The sequence below is a fragment of the Limanda limanda genome, chromosome 3, assembly GCF_963576545.1.
Source record: "Limanda limanda chromosome 3, fLimLim1.1, whole genome shotgun sequence".
NCBI classification, from domain to species: Eukaryota; Metazoa; Chordata; class Actinopteri; order Pleuronectiformes; family Pleuronectidae; genus Limanda; species Limanda limanda.
In genome coordinates this window covers 9371436-9391470 of record NC_083638.1, presented here as the reverse complement: position 1 = coordinate 9391470, position 20035 = coordinate 9371436, and the positions used below count along the sequence as shown (strand labels likewise).

The following is a 20035-nucleotide window of genomic DNA, read 5'->3' as shown; positions in this document are numbered from 1 at the left end:
CATCATGATGGCAGTGTGTTGAACTTTAACCTATGAGTCACATGTTCGGGGGTTTCCAGCTCTTAATAGCATCGGAATCAACAAACAGACTTTTTTCATTCATTTAATTTCCTTTTATTTATTTATTTTTAACAATTGTGTCAAAACAAAACAAAAACCTCTCACTAGTGCAACGTTTTACTGAATAACTGATTATTCCCTTTGTGGATGTTTGACATTCCTGTGACAGTAATCTGAGTCCCATCTATTTCTGTCTCTGGTCGAGGGCTGAACTGCTCCGAGCTGTTGGACACTCATGGTTGTTCACAACAGACTGGAGCGGTGAGCTGTTCAGGTAAATCTGCTTGTGTTCCAGTGAATGAAGAATGTAGGTTTAGAGAAAAACTCAAGCTGTTGTTTTTATAATATTCTCTTATTCTGACTGGCTGGTTTTATAGTTAAAGAATAAAATGAGTTGAGTTCAAATTATCTTGTATCAGAAACTTACAGTGATTTGCAAACCTCTGTTGTCCCACAGTCATTCTCCTCATGGACCTGTTTGAGATCCGAGGAGGACACCTGGATGTGATCACCGAGGAGGCTGAGCACCAGGAGCTGTTGAGCCGTGGGCCGAGCACCATGGATCCCCACAGTGGGGCATCAGACAGAGGAAGGAGGGCGACCCAGAACATCTCCACCTTCCAGAGGTTCTCCGTCGACACAGACGACTCCCTTCGGTTCGAGCCCTGTGAGGACAGTCCTTCTCCCACGGGGGCGGAAGACGGACTCGATGATGATGAAGATGATGTGTTTAAGTATGGAGAAACTGAGGTAGGGACTCCGACACTGATTTGGCCTTTTATGAATGAATCAGGACATTTCCTTAATTTATCTGACTTCTGTCAAACCAAAACACTGCAGAGAAGTAATTCAGCTGCAACATGCAACTTCACCACTAGATGTCACTAAATTCTACACACTGAACCTTTAAGCAATGTGGACAAACACTTGCTGAGAAATGGTTCGAGTGTATAAGAGAGAGCAAAGTAGACGTGTGACTTTGAGTTGTTTCCAGACAGAGATCGGCACCACCAGGAATCGGCTGCAGGGGAAGGTTGGCGAGATGGAGAACTTTGCAGGTCATCTGGAGGAAATCTTTCTCACTGTGGAGGTAACAGATTTAACATCCTCTTTGATTATTCTATTGGTGCGTGATCATTTTGAAGCACTTACTTTGTTTGATTCAACTCAAAGACAGATTCAAGATGTCAGATCTTATTTTTGTTACTTGACCCAAAGAATCAAACACATCAGTTTCATTCTCTGCCTTCCTTGATCTCTCTCCCCCTCCTCACTTTCTGTCTCTCCCTCTTCTGCTTTATACATAACAAATGTCTAAATCTCTCCACGCTGCCACGCTGATCGCATGAATGTGTGTACAGGAGAACTTTGGCCGTAAGGAGCAGCACTTGGAGCAGCACTACAACGATGTGTTGCTGACGTTGTCTCAGCGATATGACGAGAGGGCGGCTGGACTGGAGGAGGAGAAGAAGAGCAAACTGGAGGCTCTGTACAACCAGCTGCTCGCTTGTGGCCGAGCGCTGGACGCCTCCAAGGAGCTCATCGAGGCGGCCCAGGAGGTCCACCGCAGCCAGGACAAAAGGCTTTTTCTCCAGGTGTGTGTGTGTGTGTGTGTACATGTGTTTTTACTTCATAACCGTACATAGTTTCTGAGGTCCTGGTTAAGATTAGCGGAAGGTTTTGGTTCAGCTGTTTAAAATGAATTGGGAGTCAAATACAGTTGCATACATGATGATAAATGGCCCCAGTCAAGGTTTCTTTTTTAATTAGTGATTATGGAAATTAAATATTGATGACTTTATCCACTAAGATAAGATTGGATCCGTTTATCCTTTATTAATCACACTATGGGGACATTTGCAGCAGTGAAGGGGATAGGGAAAATAGACACTCAGTCAATATAATGTATAAGTTCATGTACAGACTGTAGAAAATGATTAATCCAATGTAAACAGTATATATTGTGTTACAGTATTGCACATATATGAATTGCAGAAATTTAGAGAAATAGTTTATTGCACAGTTAAATTAGTGGAAATCGTGTGTGAGGTTCATTAATTGACGCTGTTGTTTAGTTGCTTTATTTTCACCTTTGTTGACAGATGGTCATGCCCACCATGAAAAGGTAATGTGATGCTGCTCAGTGAGTATTCAGCATGGTGTGACACTGCAGACACATCATTATTGATACAGGCTAATGTCATATCTATTAGAAGCACAATATGCATTATTGTCTGATGGTGTTTTTAGCTTCAGACTAATGTTATGTAATTACAGACATTTAAAGTGTGAAAGGGAAGTCGTCTTCGCTTTGCAAAAATCAGTTTGACATAAACTTGCTAGCTTCTTGACAAATCTCTGTTTCCATGACAACTGAGCAAGTTCCACTTATAGCGGAAGATTACAAAATGTGTCTGAAAGCTCAAAGAAAAAGTTAATAAGTGGATCTTGAGCATTTAAGCTCGAGCACAACACATTACACAACACAAGCTTCTTTGCAACTTAGTTCAATCTTGTTTCTTGATCCTTGACCAGAATGGAGGAGTTTGCCAAAGAGGAGGTTGACCTCACGTTGGCGACACGTCTCGAGTTCGACACGCCAATCGCCGATCTGTCAGACGTGAAAACCATGATGGACTCCATCAATGTTGTTCCAGGTCTGATTTACAAAGAGAAGAAGTTCAGTTTTATTATGGTTACCTGCACAGTTGCCTCTGACACATTGAGCTCTTGGACACGTTGAACAGTCTGTGATTACAGCATAGAGGAATCTGTGGTGGTCTGGACAGGGACCACTGAGCACCAGTGTCAATTGACTAAGTTTTGAGTGTAGAGATGAGACGATGTTGATTAGGCCCCAACAATTTAACCATCATCACTAAAGCCCACATGACGATAGGGGATAGGACAGGACCCCCAGAGTGCAGATCACTGGTGGTGTTGGAGTAAAGCCGGCAGGTGGATGCAGGAAACTCTCAGGAGGTAATCGTGGGGACGGCAGGTGGTGGGTTGCACAAGCAGAAAGATGTTTGGTCAGAAAAGGTGAAATCAGAGTCATAAATGTTGGGACATGCTGAAAATGGGGAAAGCAAAAGTGATGCTGACGATTCAAGCAAGAGGAAACAGCACAAATTCCCCTTTAGAGGAATAATGGAAGGGAAAAGTTCAGTTGGAGCTTTTGTGTAAGCTCATTTAAGTGTATTACACAATTATTAACTATTAACTTTTTTCATCAAGATCCATGAATTATTTGGTGAAAATGTAAAAAAAAACAAAAAAAAGACCCCAAATCCTGTTATTTCAAGAAGTGGCTAATTTGAGTTTTTGTGAGTAAAATAAATATGTCAATTCCTCTTTTAAGTGACATAATCGAAACTCTTCTCCTTTCATCCCTCATCTTAAAAAATTCCTGTATTTGCCCCCAAGTTGAATCAGTTCTTTCTTGACCCCTATTCCGTTTATACTCTCAAGTTTCGTGGAAATCCAATAGCTTGTTGCGTAATCCTGTTTACAGAAAAATAACTAAACACAAACCAGTGGACAGGGGTGAAGAGATCAGCTGCTTGTCTGAGGTAACAGAAACACAGAAGTGTCAGCGATGAGCTCAAACTATAGAACAAGATGTAAAAACTCAACTCTCCTCTTACAGCTGGTTAACAATGTCTCCAATGTGCAAACAGCTCCATCCGCCCCGGTGATCAACCCCCAGACGCCCGGCTCTGCCACCCAGACGTCTCTGCGCGTGTGCTGGAGCCTGTTCTCCGACGACACGGTGGAGTTCTACGAGCTGTCCTACAGACCGGTGCTGGAGGACACGCCGGCAGACAGCACCTGTGCACCACACGGTACAACACCTGACACACACGTCTGCAGACTGCACGTTTACACCATCTACTGCTGGAAAGGGAATCTCGTTGATGTGCCTTATGCATTGGCTATACAGATAACATTTGATTGATTGATTGATGTGGGAATCTGATGGAATGATTGATTAGTAACACTCCCAATGAAATCTGTGCTTCCCTCCCAGTGAGCAAAGTAAAGGTGAAGGAGACTCACTGCACTGTGACAGGTCTGCTGCCCGATTCCCAGTACGAGCTCTGGGTGACGGCGACCAACACCACAGGCATCAGCCCGGCCAGTGAGAAGGCCTTATACATGACAGGTAATAGATGACCCCCCCGCACCTCTACATGAACCTGTGACAGCTGAAATAAATGCTCTGTTATCCGCACGTCCCCTCACACACTCTTCACATGTATTTCTCTCCATTCTGTAAATACCCTGGCCTACCGTGATTGATGGTTATGATAATAAAGTCTGAATCCTCACTCTACACTAGTGCCGTCGCCTCCAGTGATCAAGCAGAGGGAGTGCAGCAGCTGCCCAGAGGCGGCCATGCTCCGCTGGGAGTCAGGGAACACCAACCCTGTGGACTCCTACACCGTGGAGCTCAGTGAGATGGGCTCTGACGGCACAGAGTGCGGCGTCACCGAGTAAGAACCTCTGATTGAACTGTTCTTTCGCTGACGTGAAAGCTCCAGTGGAAACGCAGATGAGTCTCACAGGCCAGTGACGTTATTAGTCCTCGCTGTCCTTTTTAAAAGTGCGTTTGTGCTTCGATGCGTCCATAAACAAAAGCCTGTGTCAGTGCTTGCTTGGGATGTTTGAAGCCCCGTGGTTTTTAAGAGCTGCTGAATCAAGACACACTCTGTCCCAGAAAGAATCTATTCTTAGCTCCGGCTCCTGCAGCATTTTGGGCCTCAGCTAAAACTCTGTCCTATCGTTTGGGGTCATGCAGTCATTTCAGAGAAGAGTCAAACCATTTATTTGAAAAGATCTGTACATGTGTTTTTGCACGGAGGAATTAAAACGGTCATAATTGAAATGAGTCCATGGTCTAATTATGACAAAGGGCCTTCGAACCTCCATTTGTGAGACAGGATGTTATTTTAATGCTATTTAGACTGTGGTGCAGGTTTAGAAAAAAAATCAAGTCTAAAAATGTGTCATTATTCTGCATTTCAAGTGTTTATAAAAGGAAGTGATGTCAGCCCCTGGTCTTGTTGGTTTCCCCTGCAGGTCGATAGTGGCTGTGCCCACCTGTCAGTGTCTGATCCAGCTGCAGACAGGATGCGGTTACCTCATGTCTGTGCGAGCGGTCAACATCGGCGGCCCCAGCGACAGGAGTGACGTCATCACCGTCTCCACAACAGGTGAGAGTCAGCGTGGATCAGCCTGGTCATGGTGGATTTTGTCAAAGAAGTTTTCATATAATTTTGCTCGAGGAAAGAAGCAAGTAAAAGTCCTGCATTTAACATGTAAATAGTGCTTCATATGCAGAGACTTGTCCTGTCCTGCAGCTGGCGCAGGTTCGATTCCCTCCCGGCACTTTGCTGCATGTCTTCCTCACTCTCTCGGCCCATTTCACGCCTGTGCTGTCAAGACATGCCCTCAAAATATATATATACGTGAAGATATATAAATAGGAAAGAGAAGTATCTAATTCTTACAATGACCTTTGTCCTGGTCAGGAACATTCTTCCGTCTCCTGGAAGACACAGCTCATCCCTGCCTGTCCCTCTCTGAGGACGGCTTCTCCATGTTTTATGGAGATGAGGAGCTTCCCATTGGAGCCATGGCCTTAGACGACAGAACCTTCACCAGGTAAATGGGAATTGTATAGATTTCCTTTTTAAAATGAATATACAGCGTGTGACATCATGATGTGTGTGTGTGCAGATGTGTGGCTGTGCTGGGAGATCTGATTCCAGTACGAGGGAGACACTACTGGGAGGTGGAGGTGGACGATGGGACGGAGTTTCGGATCGGAGTTGCATACGAGGACACAGATAGGAGCTCGTACCTCGGAGCCAACAACACGTCCTGGTGTATGAGACACATCGTCACTCCGTCCAGGTAACAGCTCAACGTCTGTGGATTCATCAGGACGTTCTCAGAGAAGCCAGCTTTAAAACCAGCTCGACACAATTGAGTTTTATACTTTATAAATCAAGTATTTTGAGTTGTTTCATTAGTCAGTTATAAAACATGCAGTTTGTACATTTCTTGGTCTTTAAATCACTTTTTATTTGTGGAAAACCCAAGGATTAAATGTGATCCCACAAACCCACATAACTTCAAACCCATGACATATTTTCCGAACTATTGTTTTATGGTCATTTTCATTTGTCATGAGTTTGTGGCAAAGGGAAGTTAGGAACTCAATACTTTTCTCCATATTGGATTTATTGAAAGAATAAAAGATAAATTCAGGTTAATACTTTTTGCAATAATATAATTCCACATTAAATGGCATTAACAGTATGTCGAGAACTAAACGTGTATAAAGTTCGAAACACTTTTTCAACACTGTTTATTCTCCTTTGTTTAGCTGAGAAAGCGTATTGGGAAGTGGCTTTTTCACAGAACTGCATAAACCAAGTAGATGCAGAGTTTTCAGTCAAACTGAATTAGCTGAGTGAGGCTCTCAGGGACGACGACTTCACAGAAACTGGGCCAACACGGTATTTTTAGCCTGAAGAAAATTATTCCCTTCCTCACTAAAAAAAACTAAGCCCATCTAAGACAGACGCCCAGAGATAAGAACATTTTTACCTTAAGTGTTGCTATGACAACTCTTCTTGGAAAAAAACAGGACATATGAATTGTCATGTTTAGTAAATCATGTCGAGGAGCCGATCACACAAGCCCTGATCAATCTTCTTTCCCCCTTAGGCACAAATATGAGTTTCTGCACAACGGCTGGAGTCCTGACCTGAGGATCACAGTGAACCCTGAGCGGATCGGGGTGGCGCTGGACTACGAGACGGGGACTCTGTCCTTTTTCAACGTGGCTCTGGAACAACACCTACACACCTTCAACTGTCACTTCCAAACATATGTCCAGCCTTGTTTTAGCCTGGACAACCCAGGAGCTCTCACTGTCCACAACAGCATAGAGGCCCCACAGTACACATTCATCTGACACCCGACATCTTATCTAGACTCCTGCTGAAATAAAAGCCTGGAAGGAAGGGGAATAACTCTGGTGTTATATTAAAAAAAAAATAGTTGTGACATCCCCAATAAAGAAAAGCCGACAAATCATTAATAAAAAGAAATCTGCTTTTCTTCATCTGCAGTAGAAATGGTGTGTGATCCAGAATAAGTGGTTTTCAGTTGTTTTTATTATAATATTCCATGGGAACAGGCAAACACCATTTTCCAAAATAAGAAAAGAAGTCTCACTGAATTTTACAATATGTTCTTATATCATCAGTAACTCTGCAGCAGACCATGTGTCCAAAATAAGGAAATAAGGAGCTGGTTTGATTAACAAGATGCATTGAAAAGAAATTTTAAGAAATGAAGGTGTTAAGAGAAAATAAAGTTTAATATTTAAAAAGGGAAAAATCCACCATGGGTACTGTTGGCTTCTGATGATGTGCTTCTCTGGACCCATTTGTTTAATGGAGGTGGAGAAAACGTCAAGACAGGAACACAAAGGGGATTTGTATTCTCTAAAAGCACATCCTCAAGGTCCTACACGACATTAAGCCACAAAATGTGTTTAATGTGTGGCATTTTATGTCATGTGGCCACAAACAAAATGCACAAATAACAGCGTTGTAGTTTACAGGGCATCTATATTTACATTTGCTATGTAGGTGGATATTTAAAAACACCTTTGGCTAAAACAGGCTCACACCAAATGTGTGAGGGATCAAAGAGGCATTCTGAGAAGCTAGGTGAAAACAAATTTAACAAAATGTGCACAAAGGAAAAACAACAGGACAAGAAAAGTAAAACCCTTAAGAGTCCAGGAAAGCAGCAAACATCAGAAGTTGGTGCCAATTCAAAGACGAAACATCAGTGTTTTTGTAAGTATCTTCAAACTGCATAAAAGGAATTTAAAACTGAAGTGGAATAACACAGGGTCAGCCACTCCATTCCTTTATTTGAAAGCGATGTTTGTGTTCACTTTTCCATGTGTAGCATTGTAGTCAGTGTCTTTCTTTGAAAGTCGGGTCCATTATCATCAGGCAAACATTTTCAGCTGAAGCCATAAATTCATCAGTCAACATTTGAAATGGTAGAAGTGGGTTTTTCGCAAGAAAACGTGCCTACAACACCAAGTGAGGGAGGGAGTAACTTATTGTCAAAACAAAAAGCTATGTTTTGATATTATTTTGGTGATTGTGTCGTGCATCTGTGATGAATCATCTCAGCAATCTCCAATGAAGATTGCACAGTCTTGATCATTGCCATATTAATAGCTTTGACCTCATGAAGCGTCGTCATTGGGCCCAACACTGATGTCTGCGGTCAGAGTCACACCAGACATTGCAAACAAGTTGGGTTTAATACCGCAGAGAGAAGAATGAACAACTGTTATCCGCTTGGATGGAAGAAAATAAAACTTATTTTACAGAGAAAAGAAAAAAGCAAGCCAAAATTGGTTGTTAAGTCAGTAAATCATGAAAAAACACTGGTGTAGTCTTAAAACAGTGCATGATAACACAAAGGTGGATTTTTCCTTTAATGGGGTCTGGGTTTGAGAACTGCAGAGACATACTGACTGTAGAGTTAGTCTGAGAGTATCCTGGACTGTGGGGACGGGAAAGGGCAAGGGTTAGGATCTATCGCTCTTACTGCTGTGTGTCCTCTCCTCCTCTTCATCAGAGGAGTCTCCTCCATAGGGCACAAGCCCAGACGCATCTTTGTCCTCTTTTGACTTCTTCTCGCACACATCGTCTTGAACACCTGTAGGGGCACAATAAAAAGAGAAAGAGAGAAGAGACAAGTAGAAAGGAGAGAAAGAGGGGGAGAGACAAGGCAATAGAAAGAAAAGGAAACCCATTGAGGAGCCCCATGTTAGCGGTGGTTTTTGAGTTCGTTTGATCCACAGCCGGGGGGGGGGGGAGATATCAAATCAAACGGCAGCACAGCACACATCCAAAACAGGCAGGTCCGGGGACACATGTTGAGAGAGAAAACAAGGGAAAGACAAAAAACATATACAAGAAGACAGTGTTAGAGGGTTCTATCAGCGGAGAGATTCACACAGGTCTCCCACTCCTCCCCCATCCTCCACATGGGGGGGGGAGATGCCATTTCATGCAACAGACACCAGTAATCAGACTCAGAATATTAGGACATAAACAAATGCATACCCATCGGCGCGGTGTTGCCGGGCAGAGTGGCCTGATCGTCTGTCTCTCTCGGCCTCTTGCGTGCAACGGGGGCGGGAGCCACGAAGAGCGGTGGTGGCGGCGGCATCAGAATTCTGGAGAGAGAAGAATGTCAGTAGGTACACGACACAAGATCTGTGAAGAACAGCATACAAAGGAAATGAGATCTATTAACAGACCTTTCTACAGCTTTTTCCTCTCGAGCACTGGAGGCAGGAAGTGCAGGCTCCTGATGAGCAGGACCCTCTACAGGGCGGCTGGTGGGCTGAAATGAAAAGTAAACTTTTAACTTCAGCATGTGAAAACGCTAGTTTCAAACCTTAAATGCTTCCAATTATTTGAAAGGCCAAGTTGTATTCAGTTTATGTTCTATTTACCCTAATCAAAATCATATTCTTAGCTTTGTTCGCTAAAAGAACCCCCTGTTTGCATGTGTGGGGACAATAAAACTGAAGAAATGAACCAGTTGGAATCAAATGTTCCTTTTACTCCATTTAAACTCAGCCTTGTTTAATAACTATTTGCATTATGGACAGTAATTTGATGGTATGACATTTATGCAACTTGTGACCCAACTACTCTTAAATAAGGAGAAAATGCATGCATGTCTAACAAACTGATATTTTACACACAATCATTTATGTGAATTTTGTATAGGTGACTGATTTGTGGTTTAGATTCACACTTTAATAGAGGCAAGGTTTCAACAATAACTGTTAACAGATCGATCAATGAATACAAATCACATAATCATATGTGCGAGTGTTACTCTTCAGCTTACCTGCTCCTCCTCAGCTGCCTCATGGAATTGACGTTTGGGACTTTCCGAGTCAGGAGGGGTCTTTAAAGGTTCTTCGGGCTCCACTGTCTCACTGCTGCCAGGGCCCTGAAGTAGATAAAATCCAACAAACACATACACTGATGCTGCAGCAGAGTTGTAAAAAAAAAAAAAAAAAACTGTAACTACGCAAAAGACTTGCTTTGTATGGAGTACTGTATAATCAACGAGGTAGAAACCTTTAACAACCCATTTTATGAACCATGTGATTTGTGCACCGATTTAAACTGGTGCTCTCTATGGTTCGCGTGGCAGCTTAATCAATTACCTGGACGAGATAGGGATGTGGTTTCCTAGGACACACCGGATACTGAACCATTGCCTGAGAAGATGGAGGGTTTGTCGACATGTTAGAATGACTTGGTGGACCATTTGCATTACTCCAATAACCACGGTCTCCTGGATACGCTGAATAGCCACCAGCATACCCATTTGCTGGGTAGTTATACCAGGACCCTTGGCTAGAGTAATTGCTATTAGGGGGATATCCATGTGCTGGGTATGCTGAAATGAAAGTACAGAATGTGGCGTTAACAGCATGTATGCTCGATAACAGGGTGCTCTGAATAATTTGACCAACTATTTCAACCTATCGTTGAGCCACTACTGACGTCAAAGTAGGGCTGGGCGATATGGCCTAAAACACATATTGCAATTTTGTTAGGCTACATGACGATAACATAAAATCTCTAAATCACTGTAAAAATGTTCAGCTTTCAAAATAAATGAACAAACTGTCTCTGAACGCTAGTCAACTCGCTGGGGCTTGTCTGCTCTGAGAATGGAGAATTGCATGCTTCTTAAAACATTCACGTGACAATTTATACTCAATGTTCGCGATATTCATTTTATACATGACGTGGTAAAAGTTGTGATACATAGAGTATATTTGATATATCGCCCACCCCTACGTCAAAGTATTAATCACCACAGGAAGAATGCAGTCTGTTAGTACCTTGTTAATTGGGCACCCTGTTGGAATTTGCCTGTTCAGATACAGTGCGTGACAGAATACTCACGTTGTGTTGAGCCTGTGGCCGTGTAAACCGACACCTGTCGTGTATGGTCTTCTCTCACCTGAGGGGAAAATCAAAAATGTTTAAATACCTGGATGAAATCCAAAAAGGCTTTAGTGATACATCTTCAATAATTGAATTGTGGGTAGGTGCAGAGCACGCAAAACCTATCTCTGAAGATCAGGTGGTTCACGCTACCACTTTTTCTTTAGGAGGTGGGTATCAGTGAAAACTATACACTTCAACAGCTTCACTTTCTTTCACCTCCCATTAGACTTTGATTAAATGCCAATCAACTCCACAACTTTATTTATGATGACAGATATCATAAACTTACAGTTTCCAGAAGACTTTCAGTGAGTTTCTTGGCTGAGTCCAATCCAGTTGCATTTGGGTGACTGTAAAACAAGTTATATTTGATGAAATACTTTTAGGAAAGGTCAGAGACTACCAACAAGTTTGAGCATTTAGGTAACTCCTTCAACTCACCCATGATTCAAAACATTTTCTGCAATGAATGTAATGTGGATATTCACAAAATATTAAATTCATGGGAGCTTGCTATCTATTTAGCTCTATTCTAAATACGGTTCAGTTTGGACCTGTGAGCAAAGTCTTAGCATGTTTGTGATTTAAACAGGTTTTCTAATCTTCTTCACCAACTGCTGGATTAAAATGGTTGAAAGTTATGCTGAACATCTAAAAATAACTCAATGGATTTTTTTTAAAATAGGATTCATGTAAATAGGTATTGCTTCACTAGTTTTGTCTAGTTTTAAATGATCACGACAGGGAACTTGACACATTTGCAAAGGGAGAGCATTTAACATGAACACACCTGATGTAAACATAAAGAGGCTCAAAAGACTCTCGTTTTGATGCTTGTTCAATGTAGCCAGATCCTTTTCCCCGGAGGAAGACTCGAGCCCCCGTCTCTGTCTGGATGTGACTCAGGTACGAACCTCCCGGACCTTCAACCTTTTCATTCACATTAAATGAAGGCAACGTCTGATCCAGACCCACAAAGATCTTTGTATGCACAAAACTCTGAGGATAAGACAAACAAAAAATTGGATTTACTAACAGATCCTGCACATTTTTTAACCTAACTTCTCAATAAGGTTAGCTAGTAGTAAAACAGATTTGTGAGCAGATGCAGTTATCCAAGGCTTTTCACTATAGACCAGGGAGGTTCTATCTGCTATTTACTGTGGGAGGTGGGTATCAGTGATGGCAACATGGTCTTCACTCGCCTCACTTTCTTTACCTCCACTTGTAATATCTAATGCAATTATAAACCATGTAGAGCTGATATTCAACATGACACCCCACTATGTGCATGTTACTTTGAGTAATTATTTCATGGGAATGTTTCAAATCCTGTACTTTTCATGCGTTAACTTGTATCCCTGATGAATTCTGCGACTACCTACCGATACACTTTGAGAGCAATGAGAAAATCACCCACTCAATGAAATTCACATTTATAGGACCAGCCCACACTTCTGTGTAGGGGCTTTTACCTACCCCAGAATAAGGAGCTGAAGGCCGATGTCCTGGCACTGAGTTGGCGTTTGACATCCGTGGTGAAGAGGAGATAACAGGCCGGGGGGGCTGAGGGTAGAGTGTGAGCGCAGGCATTACCGGCACCGTTCGTCCTCCTGATAATGCTGATGCTCTCAACAGGTCCTCAGAGATGATCTCTTTTATCCTTATCACAGCCTCTGATTTTAAGAAAACTCAACTCAGATGTCTGATACATAAATGTGAACAATGACAGATTCTGCATATTTAACATTAAAATCAACTACGCCACTTACTATTAACGTTATCTTGGGTCCTTCCCTGGACATGCAAATACAAGGGTCTGTGTCTAAAAGAAAGCAAATCAGAAAAGTCATGAACACAGAACTACACACATTTTTCCCATGACCATTGAAACACTTAGAATGTTATCCCATATGAACATGCATTTTATTTGATGACATTGCACTGCTAGTACATTTGTTGATTTTCTCAGCAAGAAAGTAAGCAACAACACATTCTTGTATAGCTATAACTAGTCCAAAAAATAAAAATATACATTTCTTTACAAACATGTTCCTAGTCTTTAATCTAGTGATTTGACACTTAAATTGTGGATAACTACTTTTGCAAGGACAAGATCATGTCTTAATACATACCCTACTCCATGCCCCTTTTCAGTATCACTCATGAAATGACCTTTTGTTGAGACGACTGCTCCACTACACTTCCGGATCTGAAAAGCATGATAGAAACAATACGCATTTTTAGAAAACATTTGTTCAAACTGTTAAAATACAACTTATTTCCTCATTGTCCAATTTTCTTAAGTAATGTGGTGTTTTAAATGCAACACTGCCATGTTCACTTCTTACTCACCTCCTCTTGTGTTTTGCCTTTAGTAAGAAGGTCCCGACAATTTATCGGTACATCATTTATGTCGACTTCTGTGACGACCATCTCTTCTGTGGTGGTTGACACAGGCACTTTTCGAGTGACCTAAAACATATGTGGAATGATAAAGGAGACAGTAAGTCCTCTAATAAATGCATAACCAAGACATGCGGTTATCGGTGACACACGTTTGAATCTTGGGTACCTTTGTAAGTAACGGAGGAGGAGTCATCAGCTTTCCTTTTGCCATTAACATGGCATTTATTTTAGCAGCCATGGCTGCAGCCATCTCAACCCCTCCCTGAGGCGCAGGATTTTCTCCCATTTGTTGGGAAAGTGTCGTAGTTGAACCAGCGGTGCCGATGACTCCAGATAATGAGACTGGATGGGCTGCATTTTCACTGCTTCTCTGCTGCCTCACGTCCACACTCATAATAGGTACTGTCGTCTGATCCCATCTGCTTAGGCACCTGAAAATAAAATATATCACATGAACACGTTACACAAAAATTTGATTGACTAACAGATCCTGCACATTTTTGAACTAACATCTAAATAAGGTCAACTAGTAGTAAAACAGATTTGTGAGCAGATGCAGTTATCCAAGGCTTTTCACTATAGACCAGAGATGTTCTATCTGCTATTTAATGTGGGAGGTGGGTATCAGTGATGGCAACATGGTCTTCACTCGCCTCACTTTCTTTACCTCCACTTGTTAAATGCAATTATAAACCCTGAAGAACTGATATTCCACATGAGACCCCACTATATGCATGTTACTTTGAGTAATTATTTCATCTGGGAATGTTTCAAATCAAAAGTCCTTTACATGTGTTAACTTGTTTCCCTGGTGAATTCTGCGTCTACCTAGCAATACACTTAGAGAGCAATGGGGAAATCACCCACTCACATTTATAGGGCCGGCCCACAATTCTGTGTAGGGGCTTTCACTTTAACACAAGTTAAATGAAATAAAGCCAACTGACCAGGCCTTAAGATGATTAGTTTACTCTTATTGAAAACTTCCAAGATTTCAATGACAACTTTCTCACGTTAAAACGTTCCGCAGTAACAGCTGAAGCCTTAAAATGAACGAGGGGCCAAAGATTTCATGTGTTGACCTAGTTTTACACGCTGATGTCGCCACACAACAAGTAAACATTGGACGAAACAGTAAACAACGACACTCCTCACGTTGTGTAGATGTTTTACTAAACACTCCGCCACGTTACATGGAAACCACGAGTACACGGTGTAGTTTGAAATTATTTGAATTCATAAAATATCTATAACAAAGACCACATCCTGAGTTTTTCCCTCCAAATCACCAGGGATAATGGTAAACTGTGGATTATTTCTACTTAGCTAAGCGAGTTAGCTTGTTCAGTTAGCTACAGCTGGCCAACACTTAAGCTAAGGTGGCTAGCCTAGCACGTTATGATCTAGTTTGAGACTTTCCTATTTACGGCATTTTGGGGTTAATCTAATGTTTACTCAATTATTTGGTTATTTTGATGACACATCCAGATTACACAACTGTTGTTGACTTTGTAGTGCAAACATCACAACTCGCGGGCTAACATTTATTAGCAGGCCGCGACCGTGTATGCTAGCTGATGCTAACGCTCCACTGCGGCTAGCATTAGCTTAGCCGACCGTGTAGCAACACTCTCGTAACCGAGCTAAAGTGAAAACGGACAAAGTAAAAGGACACTTACGGTGTTTGTCCAGTCATTCCCGAAGACATAGCACCACTCCAGCGGGTCAGCAGGGACATAAAAAACAGGTTCTAGTGGAGTTGACGGTGATGGACGACGGCCGCCATAAGTCTGCTGCGCTCCGGCGACTTCTTGTGACGTGTTGTCGCGATGTGTGACCAGGCGGAAGTGACGTGTTTTTCCCTCCTTATGTAACACTGCGCCCACAGATATGACTGCGCCTAGCTCAGCGTCACACGTGTGGGTCGTTAGGAAATAGATGCACTCAGTGTAAACAACATGGAAGTTAAAGCGATGCAGGATTTTCAGCCACTCAAGTTATCAGCAACAAAAGTGTCTATAATTCAGAATGGACACAGACATAAACACAAATGTGCCTTTTAAAAATAGACATGCCACTTTCTTGCAACATTTTAATAACAGCTGAAATAATAATGCACTTAGAACCTAATTGTTTTATTTCTGTTAATCTCAAATACAGTATAATAGAACTCTAACTCCATCACATATTTTTTATATAAAAACCTTAATTTTATAATATAACCAAGCATTCTGTGACATGAATCAACCTCTAGCATTTTGAACAAAGCAAACGAATAAAAAATCTGTTGAAAATTCACAGAGTTATGAAACATTTTTAATTATGGAGAGACCTCCTTCCTCACGTGTGCATTAGAAGAGGCAGCTGCACGTACCAAGGTGGCCCGGGTTGGATTCAAAATTCAAATGTGTTGCTAAACAAACACAATTCAGTCTGATTCAATGTAAATGTGTTCTATTCTAGTGGTAGAATTAAATCGACTTGTCTGACACGTCATTTTTAGATAAACTGTTGTCAATGATATTGAGGGTGGACAACTCTCTGGTCCAGACCCACGTCACCATGGAACTCAGTACGTGTTAGATGCCACTTAATGCGTCATTATGAACTGGTTTGGCTAACAATGGATTGCTTGCTAACGTCAACATTGATCCTGTTAAACTGGAACACTATCAACTCAGATTACTTGGGTTTGACGTCATTCCGAGTGCCGAGCCCTAACACCCAATGGCCAGAACTAAAGCTGAAATATCCTGGATATGAACGTTGCCATCTTATGCATTTGGAGCCAGAGTCCGTGCAGTAGCGATGAAGGAATGGGATGTCGAGGCCTCGTTTACACACTGGGCAGATCAATCTTTAGTAAGTCTCAACTGTCAATCATGACGTTTGACCTGTTTTTATAACATCAAATAACTTGATGATGAAGATGATACATCAGTGTGATAGGAGCTTCCTAAAATGAGAAGCCATCTTTGAGAAAAAAATATTTTGTAACCAATACTGCAGCCGAGACCACTCGCTCATGCACTCCTCCCAATTAACTCTATGGAGCGTTCTATGTACATAACTAAATAGTGAACTCACCAGCAAAATGTAAAAAAAAAAACCCAGACTGGGGTCATTTCCTCTGTGTCCATCATTGTTGTCGCACAATTTAAACATCTCACATCAACATCAGCTGGTTCATATCACACTGAGCATATTTTTCCACATGAATAAATAGGAAAAAATTCAGTGGCTGCAGCAGCTTTCAGTTCTTTTCAAACAAGGCTCCTGATGGTCGCCGCCTTCCATCGAGTCCCATCAGAGGCTTTTCTGTTGTGTCCTCTCATCTTAGAACGTGAGTGCAATGTGTGATATGTGGATCAGTAAGTGACCATTGGTTGAACACTAGTTTTCATGAGGCGTCTTTGGATACAACAAGCCCACTATACTAGACATACGTATTCTAATTAAACATTCAAAGAGCTCTACAAATTGCAAACTACTCACTATATAGAAAACTATAGTGAACTATACAGTGAGTAGTGGGTGATTTTAGACAAAGTATTGGAAATTATGACGTAGAAAGCCATGTTCACTTCCTGATGGCTCCTTATCTCTCACACCATTTCCTTCCCTAATTTGTCACGCTCTTATCTCTCTCTTATTACGATGAAATTATTATTATCCGAAATTCCTTTTGGGGAGGTTCCGAATTGACTCAGGATTTGATCTAAAGATATTGAATTCCCAAAAGTTAGCCAACAGTTTGAAGGGCATCATCACAATAGCTTGGTCTAATCACAAGCCTTGAGAATGAGGGGTGGGGGGGGTAGCAGCAGTCTGTGTATGCTTTAATTGGTTTCGATATATTCAAATGATTAAGGCGGAGTGATCTGCAGGTGAGGAGAAGGCTTTGCTTGGTTTCGATATATTCAAATGATTAAGGCGGAGTGATCTGCAGGTGAGGAGAAGGCTTTGCTTATCCCATTTTGGTATTACCTAGCATTCTACCACTGCTGAAAAAGATGGCAAGAGGAGGGTTGGATTTGTTCAATGTTCAATAGTGGTATCGAAATATGTCCCATTTACAGTACGTACAGACGACAACAATAATGTAAAAGACACTGTAGGCTTGTAAAGAATGGGTGTGAAAGATAACACAAATAAGAGGACAGACACAGACTTGTTGCAGGAAATAGACAGCTTATAATTGACATTATTTTTATTTTTCATTGAATAGTTTCTAATTTTCTCCGTGCCTTCAGACCAAGATGTGAATCAGAAGGAACAAACAAATCCCCTGATCGAGTGTACAATTCTGTCATAAGAGAGAAACAAAAGATAACCATGGTCAATACAGCTCATTAACCATCATTTTCTTAGCTGTTATGGCATTTATATACTGTTTAAAGAGGACATATTCTTAATAAGCAACAATCTTTAACATATATTAGTATCCTAATCTGAAACCAAACTTGAACAAAAAGCTGTTCCCTGGGTTTGTGCATAAGGGCGTTGGACAAGTGGCCAAAGTAGAATGATGTTTGATCAGAAATCAATGCAAGCCGGCCTCCAGGAGACTGCTTCAAGACAGTGATAGACAACTCTGCGATCCACATCCTTCCTCACCATTCAGTTCTCTGTGTACTCGCTGTGTGGCCATCCAATTCACAGGTACTCAGATAGCTGGAGTGGCTGATCTCATTTGCTGCAAATCCAGTGTAAAATTCATTGTCTATAAAAATATTGAGATTTACTTGAACATAACCTTCTGACTACGTTATAATAAAAACTCCAGATGTCCGTTGCAGTTGCACAGTGGGATGTACTGTATAAATATTGTATAAAATAAGGCAGTCTTTTCAGTAGGATAAACCAGATACAAAAATTTCTGGGAGAAAAATTGTTCAAGTCCAAAATGTTTTCACATGTTTCTGCTGTTGTCAAATGTCAAGCGGTTTACAGCATTAAACCAAGAGTAAGGGATTGTTGCAACAATGAATGCACCCACGCACCTACAGCCCAAACACACACTCCCCCCCACACACACACACTCACACACACACACAACCACAAACTCCTGATGATCAACAATAACAGCTTATTCTCCAATGCAACATCCCATCCCTGGACAAATCACTGAGACGTAGACATTTCTAATATTGTTTACAGTGCAATACAAAAGTGTTCATTCAAACTGGTACTGTACTTTTGATAAGAAAATAAAATGTTTAATATGGTAATGCTTCATATGAATAATAATTGTAAATTTTTGAGAGTTATAGTAGTATTTGTCTTCATCAGCTTTGGCTTCTCTTTCTCTTTTTTAAATTCATTTTTTGTTCTTATTTATTTATCGACTAATTCATTTATGAATTTTAATATAGAAAATATGGAACACCTACGAAAAATTAACATACCAAATCATCTGTAATTAGTTACCTATGATCATGATGTTGAGGTTTTCGTCTCTCACCAGTGGCCTTAAAGTTAAGATCCACTCCCTGACCCAGAAAGAAAGCACCCCCCCCCCCCCATATGTCTGTGGTGACAGCTACATGTCAACTTAAATGTGTTTCTGAAGGACACGTGAAAATATTGCCCAAAACAAGCATTGGAGTGTTCTTTCATGGTGTGGCCTCCAGGGGCAGAAGGAGCAGTCCTGCCTTGCTGCGAGCACAGGGATGAGATCACATGTGATGATATGGTCTGACAAGGACTGGACACAATATCCAGATCACGCTTCCATCCGCTCCCCCCTTCTTCTTCTTCTTAAACAAACAGTTTTTACTTAACAGCAACTTCACAGGCAAACAGGAGAGCCCACTTGGTGATTAGGGGGACGGATGCTTTGCCAAAAGACCTATAAGAGGACCCTCTCTCAGTTATGTCTCTTCAACAGCTACACTGCGATCGCCTGAGAGGCACAAGAAGTTCAGAAGGATGCCATTTGTGTCCGTGTCTGTTTGTCACAGTTCTCATCTGACAGGGCTGTAAAGCCAGCAACGTTTACTGCTGCAGCTGCCTGTCAGGAAGTCCTTCTGTGGTTTTTCTGCACCGACGGATGTGTGGACGCTTGGCGTGCTACAGAAGCAGGAGAGTGAAGGCGAGCAGGCCCTTTTGGCTGGCCGGGCTGGCAGGGGGAGAGAAGCCCCAGCAGGAGAGAGGACGGCTGCCCCGGACCGCAGCGTCCCAGGGCTGAACACGGCTGCGCCTACTCTGGAGGCGGTCGTAGGCTGTGCAGCTTTCTGTCATCCAGGCCTTTCCAGTACTTGAAATTGTTGTCCAAGTGCTGCATAAGATTGGGGAGGTCTGCAAAAGCTGAGGAGAAGAGATAAGAAGTTGAAGCTAAATATGAGATTTGTCACTTGTTTTGAACATTTCCCAAGGACGTTACGTTTTTGTCTGTGTATATTTATTGGTCAGTTAGTTAGCAGGGTTCCAGAAAATCTAGTGAGTGGATGACCACGAAATCCGATGAA

General features: G+C 41.8%; 3 protein-coding genes across 3 annotated transcripts in view; 1 reads left to right on the top strand and 2 right to left on the bottom strand.

The window, feature by feature from the left end:
* Positions 1 to 186: 186 nt before the first annotated feature.
* Positions 187 to 7303, top strand: LOC132998506 (fibronectin type III and SPRY domain-containing protein 2). Its single transcript, XM_061068192.1, has 13 exons — positions 187 to 334; positions 518 to 810; positions 1055 to 1150; positions 1422 to 1655; positions 2163 to 2185; positions 2596 to 2717; positions 3741 to 3905; positions 4091 to 4225; positions 4403 to 4556; positions 5143 to 5276; positions 5595 to 5727; positions 5803 to 5979; positions 6799 to 7303. Exons 2-13 carry the CDS (start codon positions 529 to 531, stop codon positions 7046 to 7048), a joined length of 1905 nt encoding a protein of 634 aa, XP_060924175.1. The 5' UTR covers positions 187 to 334; positions 518 to 528; the 3' UTR covers positions 7049 to 7303.
* LOC132998507 (KH homology domain-containing protein 4-like) lies at positions 7233 to 15373 on the bottom strand. Its single transcript, XM_061068193.1, has 14 exons — positions 15245 to 15373; positions 13732 to 13996; positions 13512 to 13631; positions 13292 to 13368; positions 12929 to 12981; positions 12636 to 12832; positions 11947 to 12155; positions 11446 to 11506; positions 11112 to 11169; positions 10361 to 10596; positions 10036 to 10140; positions 9434 to 9519; positions 9237 to 9349; positions 7233 to 8826 (listed from the first exon to the last, which is right to left on the bottom strand). Exons 1-14 carry the CDS (start codon positions 15301 to 15303, stop codon positions 8696 to 8698), a joined length of 1770 nt encoding a protein of 589 aa, XP_060924176.1. The 5' UTR covers positions 15304 to 15373; the 3' UTR covers positions 7233 to 8695.
* A 3704-nt stretch (positions 15374 to 19077) lies between these two features.
* The window catches only part of pde8a (phosphodiesterase 8A), a 39747-nt gene continuing 38789 nt past the window's right edge, over positions 19078 to 20035 (bottom strand). The window contains exon 22 of the mRNA XM_061068184.1: positions 19078 to 19874. Within this exon, the coding sequence (XP_060924167.1) occupies positions 19768 to 19874 (107 nt within the window). The 3' untranslated portion in view covers positions 19078 to 19767. The remainder of the gene's footprint in view (positions 19875 to 20035) is intronic.

Excerpts from the sequence above, each read along its gene's own strand:
- LOC132998506 (XM_061068192.1), top strand. The coding sequence starts at position 529 with ATGGACCTGTTTGAGATCCGAGGAGGACACCTGGATGTGATCACCGAG. Across the intron at positions 4,226-4,402 it reads GAAGGCCTTATACATGACAG|TGCCGTCGCCTCCAGTGATC; the intron begins GTAATAGATGAC and ends ACTCTACACTAG. Across the intron at positions 5,980-6,798 it reads CACATCGTCACTCCGTCCAG|GCACAAATATGAGTTTCTGC; the intron begins GTAACAGCTCAA and ends TTTCCCCCTTAG.
- LOC132998507 (XM_061068193.1), bottom strand. The coding sequence starts at position 15,303 with ATGTCCCTGCTGACCCGCTGGAGTGGTGCTATGTCTTCGGGAATGACT. Across the intron at positions 13,632-13,731 it reads CTCCTCCGTTACTTACAAAG|GTCACTCGAAAAGTGCCTGT; the intron begins GTACCCAAGATT and ends CATATGTTTTAG. Across the intron at positions 12,833-12,928 it reads GACCCAAGATAACGTTAATA|AGGCTGTGATAAGGATAAAA; the intron begins GTAAGTGGCGTA and ends TCTTAAAATCAG.